Source organism: Vanellus vanellus, assembly GCF_965231255.1.
Source record: "Vanellus vanellus genome assembly, chromosome: 1".
Classification (NCBI taxonomy): domain Eukaryota; kingdom Metazoa; phylum Chordata; class Aves; order Charadriiformes; family Charadriidae; genus Vanellus; species Vanellus vanellus.
The window spans coordinates 9,634,701-9,649,204 of NC_138905.1; the positions used below are offsets into that span (position 1 = coordinate 9,634,701).

At 39.7% G+C, this 14,504-nt stretch overlaps 1 protein-coding gene across 1 annotated transcript in view; it reads left to right on the plus strand.

Moving 5' to 3' along the window:
* Positions 1 to 14,504, plus strand: part of SEMA3D (semaphorin 3D) — a 146,386-nt gene that overhangs the window by 102,870 nt on the left and 29,012 nt on the right. Inside the window, exons 9-11 of the mRNA XM_082498678.1 lie at positions 5,909 to 6,023; positions 6,467 to 6,536; positions 7,911 to 8,055. Of these exons, the coding sequence (XP_082354804.1) occupies positions 5,909 to 6,023; positions 6,467 to 6,536; positions 7,911 to 8,055 (330 nt within the window). The remainder of the gene's footprint in view (positions 1 to 5,908; positions 6,024 to 6,466; positions 6,537 to 7,910; positions 8,056 to 14,504) is intronic.

Below are 14,504 nucleotides of genomic sequence, written 5' to 3' on the forward strand. Positions count from 1 at the left end.
AGGTTTGCCGAGGGGAAATTTTAATGTCCAAGCCCAACAAACCTAGAGGAACTTCTGATTATGCTTCTGGAGGAAACAGTGGGCATACAGCCTGCACTCTGGTGGTCTGAGGAGCACTGTAGAGATAGCAGGCTGATATATCACCCTGGAAATCGGGAGGGCTGAGTTTATTCCAGGCTTTCTTGTTGAAGTGATGTGCAACTCTGCACAGTTCCTATCAGGGCGCTGTGTGTGTTTGCACTTTCAGTTCTGTTGTCCAATTGTGTGAAAATGATACTGCGGTGGCAGAGACCTTGCAAGGCACAGTCCGTAGGCTGAAGAATTGCATCATTCTGCCAGGCTAGACTTGATAAGGGACGTTGCTGTGAGTGAGTGGTACAGTAGGCTGAGTCCCACTCAAATCCTTATATTTGGATCAACTCCTTCAAGCACCAGAAGTATTATATGCTAGCAACATCTGCAGTGTCCAGAGGGGTTGATGCCATCTTATATGAAGGAATATGCAATCCTATAAAAAGAGGCTTTCCCCATGAAAGGTTCCGTAATCTCACAGAAACAGCAGAATTGCTAAGTAGTCACCACTCTCGCTGTCAGATGGGGACTGCAGATACGGAGGTGAACTGACTTTCCCAAGTTTACTCAAAGTATCCGTAGCATAGCAGTCAAAGATCTAAAACTGCATATGTCTCCTTGCTCTTATTTATATTGCAAGTGTATTTTTATTCTCTCTCAAGTCACGCTTCATGTGTTGCTTGATGTTTTTGGATCTGACACACAGCCTGCTGAAATCATGGGAGGAATCTTCCATCTGACATCATTATGGTTTGGACAAGAAATTTTGAACCTGAATTTCTGAAGGAGGAAATCTTACTTTCCTGTGTTAGGTCAGTACCTAACAGAGCTGGGTAGTGCCAGAATGTGCAAAGTAAAATGAAATAATTAAAAAGACAACTATGAATTTGAAGACAGAAGTCCAAAGAAGATCGTTGGCTGTTTTTCCATTTATAAAGTCTGCTAGAAAGAATTTTTTTTTTTTTCCATAGAGTAAGCCTTTGCTGCAGGGGATGCCATTTGTTTCTGGTGGCTTTGTAACGTAGCTAGGCTTCACACAAGAGAAAGGCTCCAGGGCCTTTTGCAGTTTCAGCACTTTTCCCCTCTGTTCTCCAGCATTTCCTTTTATCCAGGCCAGGAATTCACTGTGGATGGTCCTTCTGCACATCTTGCCACTGGCTCTAATTAATAACCTGCTTCTAGAAATTCCACTCATTGTCTTTTTCTTTTTTTTTTTTTTTTTTTTTATTTAAGAAGCTGTTCAGGATAATTACTGTCTTTAAAGTTTTATGAATCACAGTGTTTGACATCTTTGATGTTGATTGATTTTCACAAAAATGCACTTTTTGTTCTAATGTTCAATTTGTCACTGTTACTTACAAACAAATAAGAGATTTAAGACCTCAAAGATGCAGATGTTCTTTAGTGTTGTTGCCATCTGTTTTCCTGCCTACTGCATTCTAAGACTAACATTTGTGCATTTTAATGAAGCTACATTTATATAATATATAAAATACAATAGAATAGAAAATAAGTACAATCGAAAATATTTAATATAAGTTGATTTTTAAATCACATGTTCATAGAGCGATATTTTTTCTGATGGTTTTTATTATTTCCATGTTAAACATCTTTAACTAGAGGGTTTGAAAAACCTGTTTTGCTCAGTTGTATATAAAGCACAGATCAAAAAACTGAGATTTCCATGGAAGTGTCCCAAGAAATGTGTATGATCTGACCTTAATTTACTTCACAAATTTTGGATTGTGGCATTTAAACATCTTTCTTCCTGGATGTCAGAAAGCCATACACTTACCTGCACTCACTGAAGTTGTACATCGCATATTTGAATTCTTGATGTAGTTTGGCAGAAACCTGATTTTTCACTCCAAATTATTTTTTAGAACCAGCTCATTGAAAAGGGCTGAAATTTTAGGATTCCTGTAGATTAAAAGTCTGTCTGATTTATTAAAGTCATATTGGATTACTTCCCCTTTTATCTGGGTAATTTCTGTGTTTAAATCTTTGTGATATTTTGTGGTAATATTTCTTCAACAGGTGACAGATTGAACTGCCCACCTTCTGGTTGGCAATTATCTAAATCTCTAATTCAGGCAAACACAAGTAACCAAGATTTTACCGGCACTTCTTTCTGTTAAAAAGAAGGTATTTCAGGCGGAAGTGTTGGTATCTGTTACAGCTTATGAGATTACAAAGCAGTAAGTGCTAATTAGACCTTTATTTATATTCAAAAAGAAATATGCAGTCCTAAGTGCCTTCATCTGCACTCTAACAAAGTTTATAGTAAACGCTGCTAATCCGGTGCGCTTAGAAGTGATATTTTGGGAGATAAGATTTCAGATACTCATGGCTGCTCATCTGTTACAAGTAGATTAGCCATATTTTTGGAATGTAAGGCTTGTTCGTGCCGCCTTCCCCTTCTCTCAGCAGTTAAATTTATCTCGTCTTCTTGTCTCGTCTCCCTGAAATATTTAGCGTTCTTTGTCTTCAGTACAGTATCTCTTGTCCAAAATCATTTTAGTACCTCCAGTTTACCACACACTTCCTGCAGGGTTAAGGCAAATCCGTGCTTGGTGTAAACCAGTCCAACTGTCTTCTTAGGATTCTAAGTTTGTGTCGAATTCTTATTTCTGTTTACCTACACACTGACTGGCCTTGGCTTTGGTGATTTTCTCTCTTCCATCCATTTTTTCTAATCCACCGACTACCCAGCCTGTCCACCCGTAAGTCGTATTATATTAATGTCATGCTCTATGTGCAGCTCACAACATTTGATCACATCAGTGACTCATTGCAGACATATATTAAATAATCTTTTACACACAAGAGACTGTCTTCTTTGTGTGGCAACCCAGTCTCAAAAAGATTTTGGGTGACTATGTCCTTCGTCCATCCTCTCAGAGGCCAATAATCATGATCTATGACAGCCCAAGGAATCTGCAACAGAGTAGGCAGGTATGATGCAAAGCTAATGAGTTCATGCCTTAAGGGAAGGAGAAGAATTGCATGTTCTCCAGCCCCTGAAGCCTCAAGACTTGTCAAAGACTGACCTAATAATGCACCAAAAAAATAGTGTTAGGAAGGAAGGGGTGCACTTGCTTCAAAAAGTGGAGATTTCCAGAGCTTAATAAGACAAGTAGTACCTGACAATTCAGGAGCAAAGATATGCCTATGCTATTTATAGGTTTTGAACCTCCTTGGCCTGAGCAGAGCTAATTCTACCTGCAGGTAAAATCAGCACGGCCTATGTCAATTCCTGCACTTCCTCAGTCAGTGAATCCTGGGTACGTAGTAGGAAAGCAAAGACGCTGCATTATTCAGAGGTGACATAAAGAAGAGTATTATGTGACTGCTAATAAACAAACAAACAAACAGAAGCCCCTGAACTAAAACATCCTCCTAACAAAATATACATTTCACTCAGCCATGGCAGCAGGAAGAAGCACGGTGGAGGGTATGTCAGCATTAGATGTGCAACTGTCTAAATCAGTGAAAGATCTTTTCAGTCTCTGCATTTCTGCACCATAAATTTTTCACTCTCAAGCCTCAGAAGGACTTGGTAGAAGATGGAGTGCTGGCTGGTCATTGAATTCCCCTGACTCTTTTATAAACTTTACAGTGTTATTGGCAACTTTTGGATATGTGAGGCACACCTAGTGAAAGTTTGTTCGAATGTCTCTTAAATTCAAGTAACATGGATAATATTGTGTCCTGGCTTGAGAGTGAGGAAATATGGATACATCTTAAATCCAACGGAATCTTATACTTTAAAGTACATAGCACTTGCTAAGACTGCTTCCTTTGAGCACAGTATTTGGTTCACACTACTCTTTAGGAACTCAGTAGAACTCCTGATATATTTAAAATAAGCATTTGTGAAAATGCTCTGTTGGATCACGACTTCAGGGTGGTAAGACACAAGTACATATTTTCCCATCTCTTGCAGAAGCTGAACGCCTACAATGACAGGAGCAGGAGTTAGATAAGGGTGATTGTTCCATTCCAGCCCCATCACATCTTGCTTTCTCTGCCCTTTCTGATCCTAGCCAGGCAGTTAGAGACATCTCGGGGTCCTGTGATGCTGCATCGCGTCCACCAGAAATCAAAGTAGAAGCCCTGCAAACGTGAGAATTGCTTAGCTAATCCAAATTGCCAGAGGAAGGAAAAGCTTAATGCTTCTTGCTTTTTAAGATCCTTTGTTGCATCTTTGTAATTGTTTGGTTTTAATTACACCGCAAAGTTTATCTGCCGCGCCTTTGAACAGAACACACACATGCAGAGCTTCTTTTTCCTATTGGCTTCAGGCTGCTAATTTTGACACCTTTGTAATAAATCTGTTGGCTAGATGCAAAGCTTCAGGCTTGGCAGGACCTCAGGAAATCAAAAGAGGAGGTAGCAATTCTTGTAAGAACAGGAGTTCCAAAGGCGACAGATTAACAGGAATCATTTCCAACTGAGCTAACCTATTTAAAAGTAGCAAGTACATGAAAAGGGAAAACGGTTAGAGTGCCTTACCAGAGAAGTGTTACTCCTTGTGAAGTTAAATTCTGCACTTAAAACCATCTTTCTGAATGCCTGTTACATTTATGATACAGCCCTGAAGGGCCAAATACAATCTATGGAAATACCACCTAATTTCCACCCCCCAGTGTTTCCTACTGGCTGGTGTTATTCCTTCAGAGTTGCAAAGCCAATTAACAAAAAAAGTCATTTCTCCTAATGAATCCGGAGGGAATGAATATTTATGACCAAATTTCTGGTGCTTACATTTACAGCACAGATCCCTTAAGCTTCAGAGTTTATAAATGAAAATAAGTAGGCACCTTCATGGGGCAATTCCGAACCTACAGCTGGGAGACTGCTGTTGGTGATTACATTTCTATTAAGTGTGTGAATTCTTAATTCCTGCTGGGATGTCATTGTCCTTACAGTTTTCAGTATGAAAAAAATTGAGGCCTAAATAGTGTTGCAGAACCTAAATAGATCTGTTATTTGGGGCCAAAGGGGACAGATAACTGTAATTCATTAGATTTTTCAGGTACTCAGTGGAAGGAGGTAAACATATTGTTCCAACTGCGTAAAACTTAAAACTTTCTTCTAAGATCCTCTGTCCCCACATCCCTCTACTGATCCAAGTCAGTAGAAGGACACCTACCCTTCAGAAAGGTAATTCAAATTTCAAGTGACCCTTTATGGATTTTTTTCTTTCTCCGGTGACTAAAGAAAATTTGGGCAAGTGTGCTCATATCTTGGAAACCCGCAGTAAAACAAATGAAAAATAAATCCCTTTTGTGGAGGGTAGACTGATATTTCCATAACAATGATTATTAAAATAATATGACTCGTTTACCCTGGAATCTTCAAAACAAACAGTGCAGTATTTACATTGCAAGAACTGCTGATTAATATACTTTTTCTTTTTTGGTGAAACAATCCAAAGTGGTCTGTATTTTTATTGTATTTGTAAAGAATTCTGGAAGAGCAACAGATTGCAAAAATTAGCATCACAGGGAACAAGAAGTCACATGATATAGACATACATTTTCACAGCATTCCAGCTGTAGAGCTGGTGAGAGAACTTTGCAAACAAATTGGGGTATAATAAGGAAATTTGAGTTGCCCACTCTCTAAGCTGAAAAGTGACTACTGGAGCGACTTATAAAAAGGCTGTCCTACACTCTTGGGGGGGAAACAAATTAAAAAAAAGTTGTGGTAAGATCAAACTGTGGAATCAGGCTAAAGAAGGACAGTCAATACTGTGCTACCATCAAATATTGTATATTAAAACTCTTCTTATTTGTTTAATATTTAAGTATTTTAATTTTCTTTTTCTTAGAATGATATGGGAGGTCAAAGGAGCCTAATAAACAAGTGGACTACTTTTCTGAAAGCCAGGCTTGTGTGTTCGATACCAGGTCCCGAAGGAGCAGACACACATTTTGATGAGCTGCGTAAGTTGTTTTAACTTTAATGGTCTATTTTGACATCAGTATTTCTTGTTGTTGTTTTTTTTTTTTATTGTTGTTGTTTGTTTGTTTGTTTTGTAGAAGCACTATGTCTTGTTCTCATTTTACTCCTCTTCCAAACAGTGCTGGTAATATCTCTGACTTTTATCAGAAGTCCCTGCTTACAACTGGAATTAGTCTGACCAGAAATATTTTCATTCCAAAAGCTGGAAAGTGAAAATCTGATTCTTTATTAAAACCAGAGTATCTGCAAATGGACAAACCTCAGATTATTAGCACAGATTCACATGGCAGAAATTAAAATTCAGACAAAAATAAAACTTTGTTATATATTTACAAATCTCCAAATTATAAATGGTAGTTGCAGAAATATTCAGTGGAAGTTTAATTAAAAAGAAAACCTTTTTTTTTTTTTTTTCCCATTGCAGAAGATATATTCTTACTTTCTACAAGAGATGAAAGAAACCCGCTTGTATATGGAGTCTTCACTACAACAAGGTATGTGTTAGGATCATGTTTGCCTCTGGAAACAAATGCTGAAGATCTTACTTAGGCCTTTTATTAAACCCTTGTATTACTGGACACTGATTCCTGAGAGCAGTAAGAGACTGCCTGAATAAGGCTCACAGTATCGGGGCTGTCGTTACTAAGGACACTATTTTCAGAAACTGAAATAATAAATTAAGTCCCTAAATATTTGTGTGCCTGATTTTTGAGAATGGTTGTAAAAAATAACAAAAAATTAACAATCAAAATCTTGCTAGTTTCTTTCAACCTCATTTAGTTGAATTTACAAATTTCAATCATATTTATTGACCAATCAGTAGTTACTATTCAAAACAAATCATTGTCGTGAAACATTATGTCTCTAAGCAACAACTTGGCATCAGCTGTTTCTTAGGATCCAAACCCACTGTGCTCTGAAGTGGTGTTTCAGTGTTTTTGTAGACAGGAGTTGATGGAAGAATAACCTATCTTTATCTCAAGAGGACAGATTAATTAATGAATGAACCTCTCAGCTGCAATAGTGAGGTGCTATATATAGAATTGTCAGAAATTAAATAAATAATTCTTTCTTTTGTCTCCAGAACCTTTGAATTAAGAGTAAATTATAAAGACTAGCTAAATGCTGAACAATATAAGTACAATGAAGAATTGCCAAGGCACTCCTGAACTCAGAAGCGGCCACCACAGTGGCTCCATAGAATATATAACCACATAAAATATTTAAAATTGAATGAAAAGTTGCACAATGAATGTAATGTCATATGAAGTAACTGAAGTACATGTCACTCAACAACCTGTCATGGTGTTCTTTGGAAAACTGAACTGTTTGGGGTTTTTTGTTTGCTTGTTTGTTTGGGTTTTTTTTTTTAGAAAAATATATATATATAAAAAGGCAAAAGACACAGGAAAAGAAATAAACGTTTATTTGTATCTCCTTTTATTGTCTGTCCAATGCAACTTGTAATTTTCAGGCACATCACCTGTAATACCACTAATATAGTGACTCCCAGATGTGAACACAATGTAAAGGAATGTCCTTAATTTACAGAAAATTCTAATCAAAATAGCTAATAATTGATTGCTGGAAACTGTCAGCCCCTAGAAGAAGTGACAGTCTATCAAGTCCCAAAGGCTAAGTCCCGGTTTCAACAAAACAAATCTTTAAACTGTAATGACAGTGACATTAAATATCTGTAGTTATCAGACCTGTACACGTTGTCTGTTATTTATCACCACTTATATGAACTCTCAGGTGTAGGATTCATCCAAACCCCATCAGACTCTGTGTAATTAATTCATTCACTGGATGAGGCACGCAGGGAAGAGGTGTTTACAACATGGATATCAATCCGTCTTCTTTTTCAGCTCTGTCTTCAAGGGCTCTGCAGTTTGTGTGTACAGCATGGCGGATATCAGAGCTGTTTTCAATGGCCCTTATGCTCACAAAGAGAGTGTGGATCATCGGTGGGTACAATATGAAGGTCGCATCCCGTATCCCAGACCTGGTACAGTAAGTGTCTCCTTAATTACATACTTCTATTTTTACTCGAAAGCAATCATACTTCACACCCCTCCCCAGATTGGTAATTTATATTTTCCACTCAGGATGTTTCAAATTATACTCTCAACCCTTTCCCTTCTGTTGACAGCTTCTACCTACCCTGTAGGTATATAAATATACGTTTTTCCATGTCTGAGATAACATTGTGTCCAGACTGTCTCTTTCCTGATTGTCTCTCATGTTGTGGTCTCATGCTGTACAGCTGTATTTCTATCTGTTGGGATCACCTCTGAGGCATCAACACTTCATAAAAAGCTGAAGGCATTTCTTTATGGAGTATTAAGTTATGATGAGGTATTTTATTTGAAGTCTTGTATTTCTGTTATCTTTGTGTCTGTTAAAATCCTGCTCCTTGAGATATGGTCATTGATTCTATTATGTGTGTTTATGCATGTGTTGTGTTTTGCAGTGAAGTAAGGAGTTAGTTGCTGGAGATTTTATGTGATGAAAGATAAGTGATAGGAAGAAAAGAGATATTTAATATCGGGAAACACTTCTAAATCCCAGTCTTCAAATGTTACAGATCTTCAGATGTAACAATCAGGCCAAAATGAAGAGGAAAATGTTGAAAGAGTTATTAAAGAATTATTCCCCTGCTTCTGTCTTGGTATTAAATTTGGAAAATAATGGACCTACATTACAGCTGAGGAAGAATATAGTATTCCCAAAAATGCATCTGCTTAAAAAAAGTCATCAAACTTTGAGCAACTCTTCGTATGTAGAATGTAAAAGAGCAATGGTTTAAGAGTAAGATAGATATTATCCAGGATATCTTTACCTTATTTTGGTCAGGTATTCAGTGAACTAGTACTAGGCAGCGGCATAAATCCACCAAAGCACTGAGCTACTGAGGTCGGACCGCTGCTGGTACCTGGCCTAGGAGCCATCTGCGTGTTCCTACACTATTTCTCCGACATCAGCACTGGTGTAACCTTTGCTTCAAGCCACGTTATCTAGCTTATTTAGCTCTTCTTTTCACACACTTCCTTGTGTCTCTGTGTTTTCTTCATCATCCTTCCAATGGACTCAATTGCGTGGTCCAAGCCCGTGATGTTTGCTGCACTGGGTGGTCCCAGGCCTCAGCAGGTCAGGCCCTGAGCTCTGATTCCCTCCTCTCAACTGCAGGCGAGTCGCAGAGGGCGGCTCTCTCCATAAAGACTAAGGCAGCTCCAGAAATTGATTTTGCCTGCCTAGGATCTGTGCTGCTGGAGCAAACGCGCTCCTAATTTAGACATTTTAGGCACTCTAGGCTTACGCATCTCTCTCTCATTCAGAATATATGGTGTCCCCAGAAAAGTAGATTACTTTTCCCCCGCCGCCCCCCCTAAGCATATGCAACTCCATTACTGGTTAAGAAGAGCAGATGCATTTAGTTTTAAGTACAAAAATGGTGCCAGTGAGAACAATAGCGAGTCCCATGGCATCTAAAAAGATTAAAATAACTCTCTTGAGAAACTCAGAGTGCCCCATAAGGATGAACACTCTGCACAGATAGACGGGTCATAAGCTCATTGCATTTTTGAGTGTATTAGCCATCACATGGTTGCGCTGGGATTCACAAGGAAGGAAACATGTCATGCTGAAGCATGTCAATGCTGATCTTTATCACTGATTTGAATATCCATGTGTCCTGGACACCATGCTTGTAAGTTTTTTAAAAGTTGGAAAGTTTAAAGCTAAATAGATATTTTCCGTAAGCCACCCCTTAACTCTCCAACTACTTCCTTTAAACACCCAATAACAGTTGTGAGAAAATGGTCTCAAAAATCCGGAGGACCTTGTACTACATGGATTCCTGTAGGAGTTTGTCTGAACAAGGACTGAAAGGGGAAGTGGATTTTACTGAAGAAAGCTCTCGGAAGAAAGTTATCTGTAATATTTGCTATGTAGATAAGGTAAATGTATTGCTGCATAGTTATTTTTTTTTGTCTTAGTGAGCTGGACTACTCTGACTTCAACATAATTCAGGCTCAGTTTAATATAGGGTATCCAAATAAGTAGATTCATGCCATGCTCTTATCTTATAATGGGCTATGCCAAACCTCTGGATATGAACAGATTTAGGCTGGGATTTGAAAAAGCAGCACAGTGCTCAAAGGCAGGGAAAAGAAGCAGCGTGCTACAGCCCTGCAAACGCTGCAGTGCGAACGCTGACATGCTCTTCCTTAAAGATTAATTTCATCATTTCTTGACAGCTGTGGGGTGGTTCAGGAATGCTCAGAACAAAGCCAACAGGGATAATCGATCCTTTTTTAAGTTACTAGAGCATTTTTGAAATTTAAGCCCTACCTAAATGTTGCCTGCAGTTAGCGTAGCCAGCACTGCACAGATTGTATATTTCTTATATTTTAAGTTACTGGTGAAGTCTAAAAATGGCTATACTAGGAAATGCGTTTCCTTTGATGTTTGGCTTTGAGAGAAGCATTGACTTCCTTTCAGCATTTATACAGAAGCAGGAGACTGCTTACCCTAATTTAACTTTCTGCTCAGCTGCCTTTATCTCCTAAGTAAATAAAGCTGTTCAGTATAGAGGCTGTGACCACTTTGATATTGAAATTTTGACAAAATGCTTCCTGTGGCAATTTGTGTCAGAGATAAACTCCCAACACGACCATGATATCATGCCTTCGCAATGCCGGGCGGGCGGCAGGAGCCCCTGCCTGTGCGGGGTCCCGGCTCTGCGCCGGGGGCCGCCTGCCCTCTGCCGTCCTTGGAACACCCCGAACAGGGGGACTGGGCATCTCCAGCACGCTCCACGCCGTTGAGTCTGCAAAATGTACAGCTCTTTTACTCCTAACTTCTCCCGGCGGTGGTAGAGAGCGAGTGGAAATAATGGGAATCGGAGGCGAGGCTTCAAATCTATTTCGGTTTTGAAGCTGAAAAGAAAAAGAGTCAGAAAAACCGTGCAGCAGGCGGCCCCGCCACGAAAGGCGGTCTGAAAACCGAGGGAGCGTTTGCTCTGCCTTCTTTAGCTGTTTAAAAATCAGACTTGTATATCTGCAGCTGTCCCCAGATAACAAATCCAGTTTTCTTCCAGTCTCTTAAGGTTTCACCCAGGAAATTATCCATTGATAAAGAAATCATCAAGGACTTTCTTTAAGGTGTGCTCTGTATTCTGAGAGAGAGTTTTCATAATGGCCTCCTAGTAATCACAGAAGGCATTTGAACAAGATTTTCAGTGAATTAGGAAGAAAAAAAAAAACATTTCTGGTCTAATTATTTAGCTGTAAACATTGCAATGTCAGAGCAACTCCCAGTGCCCATTTGAAAATTCTGATGGGATACAAAGGATTCATCCTTATTTCATTGATGGTCAGATTTTTAGAGAAATGTCAGTGTTTAAAGATGCAGATTAACACTCAGTCTGGTCTGCTGCATTATCTAGGATTCTAAGTTCTATCCAAGGCTACACCAAATATTTTTGATGGATCTGGATTTTTTGCTAACTGATTTGCCAAGAGTTTAAACAAAGCTCTGGATCAGCAAAGTAAGATTCCAGCAGACTAATTCACTTCTTAGCTACAAGAAGAAACAGTCCATCATGTTGCTTTTGTCTATTTGAAGAGTTTTGTGTCTCACCTCTTTCCCACTCCAGATCTGAATATGGCCCTGAGCTCTTGAATTCTTTGTGTAATTTTTAAAAAACAAGTTCCCTTACAAGCCCTCAGATTCTCCCGTGATCTTTTTCATCTTTTTCTTTCCGTGTTGCTTTTTTTTCCTTTCTTCAGTGAAACCCCTTCCTTTATTTCTTTTGCTAATCCAGTGCACGGGCTGATTGAGATGTGGTGTCCATCCCATTGGGACTTGGCTGAGCCACAGAGAAATACTGTCTGCCAAGAAGCCTCCCTCTGTCCTCCCATCTGGTTAGTTTTGCTGCTTTAATAAGTGTGTTCATAAAACACTGAGGGTTGCACAGGTTTCCCTTGTTATTTTTAGACTTATCTTCCTCTTTCACCTGATCTTTTATGGGATAGACTGCATTCTTTGCTTCTCCGATTCCTCTCTCCTTTGATCTCCCCACTGTAAATGGGGCTGCTTAATTAAGTGAAATGTTTCACTTTATGGGTTTATTTTCCTGAGAACGCCTCCTCCACCTCCTCTTACTTACCAACCTGTTTTCCCCAACATGAATCACCTTTCAATTTCTTTCCAAACTGCGTACACAGTCCTCTTTCCCGCTGGAAGAGGTCGGCAGAGAACTGCCAAGTGCCACCTGCGAAGTCAAGTTCACTCACCTCGCTGGTCCCAGCCCAGTTAGCCTCAGATTAATGCTCACTTATCTCAGCCTTTTCTATCAACAACACAGGTGTGTTAAATAGAAAAGCGATACAAAGTGCTCTAGACAAACACTGGAACAGGGTAGAACAAATCTTGCACAGCCAGTGGGAGGCAAACTCTATCTTAAAAAACAAATACGGAGGCTTCAATTTATTTGTAGGGATTTTTTGTTTGTTTGTTTTGCTTGTGCTTTTTGTGGCAGGGGTGGAGTGAGGTTGATTCCATTTACAACTTGCGCTGTTTGTCTCCTGCAGAACCTGAGTCATTCCCCTCTCCCTTGCCCTCTTCCAAGCTTGCTCTGAGTAGCTGCAAGGTCAGCGTGAAAGTCTCCCTGCTGAGTGTCTGGTCCTTCTGGCACAACCCATCCATCCTGTAGAGAAGCACTAAGGCTTTTGGCAGGCATGTCCAAATGCAAAATGGGCAGCTCTGATCAGACTATAGAGAAGAAGCCACATGGTACTTAAGCCGCTCAGGAACCCAGGATTCATCTTCAAAATGGCTTATGGTTGAATCTCCAGTGACACATAACTGCCTAAGCCCTGAAAGTCATCTCTCATCTGTCATCTAATCCATAGAGGATCATAAGCCTATACCTACTCCATTTTCTAAAGTACTTGCTGGCATCTTGGAAGCTCACAGCAGTCCTCAGTGTTACATCTTAACCCCTCAGGATTCAGCCTTTGCATTTCTCTATAAACTCTACAAATAAACGTGTTGGGTGTGTAGGAGGTCCCCATTTAAAGCAGAGGTGACCAGTTGAAGGTAGTTCTCCTGTTTCTCTGCTTTTTGCTTAACAGAGCAGTCATAAGGGAACTTATTTAGAGCTTGGAAGACTTCACACTGCATTGTAGGATAATGCTGACTGCAAGGCCGTATCTCCTTGCTGGTTAAATATTCGGTCCCTGAGAGCTTGGGAGGAAAGGACTATGTGGTTAATTCCTTCCCTCTGAAGGAAGGTCTGGTGCTCCAATTCCTACTATACTTAACATAAAATAGAGAGCTTTACAGAGGAAAATAGATCTTCTCCCTTCCTGGTTAACATCTGAACAACTTACTACTTTTGGCTAAGCTGAGATGTAATTATCCCATGAAAAGTGAAACACCTTCAGCAGGAAGGAGTGAGGAGCTCCCAGGGTGGCTCTGGTCCACACGCCTGCAATGGAGGGACACGCAGGGGGGAAGCCCAGGCTAAGGCATCTAATTCCCTGATATGGGAGAGATTTAAGAAATATTTCACTCCTTAAAGTTTCCCACTGACTACTTCAGCTGCTCCCCAGACAGTGACTTGCTGGTGTGATGCTTAGTTCTGAAATGCATAAAATTTCCCAGCCTGGACATTGCAAAATCCGCCAAGCAGGTCCCTGCTGCGCTCAATATTATCAAGTCCCCGTTGGGTATCATCTAACCTGTGGGTCTTTGAGTCTCATTGTTAAGTGGGTCTAAGGCTCAAAGTGACAAGTCACTTTTAAACTGGGATTTTCAACACACTTGAAATAGAAACCCTTTTGAAGCTCACAGGGAACAACATTCTGTTTTAAAGTTGTCAGTAGACAATAACACTGCTGAACTCAAGACGCATCATTAAATGAAAAGGATCTATTTTTACATACCTTATAGTCAGGTTCCCAAATAATTGTCACAATTTTAATAAGTGTTAGATCCGGCAGCTCTTACTGACTTCAGTGGATGGTGTGAAGCACTACGCATTTGGCAAATTGGAGGTTTATTTAGGAGCCTAACTTCTGGCACCAGCTTTTGAAAATCTTGGCCGGGGTTCCCACATAACGTTAACACAGTCACACCGTATGTCTCAGTATTGTGTGAGATCTACACATCCAGCTTTCTGCTAAACTGCAAATTTAATAAGACAAGCGAAAAAAAGAGAAAAGCTTACATATGCTCGGTGTTGCTAAGTTAGTGTGTACTTGCTTTTATTTGAGAAATATTAGCCCTAATTTACCACCTCCTGATTACCTTTGGATACAAAGAAAAGGTTGGGGAATAAAAAGGCATCTTTGCAGATCATCTGGGATTAGGTCTTTGTCCAGGGAGATTATTGTAAAATTGAGCTCACAAAGAAGGCACTGGAAAAACTTTAAGTAACTAATGAACTGATTCTT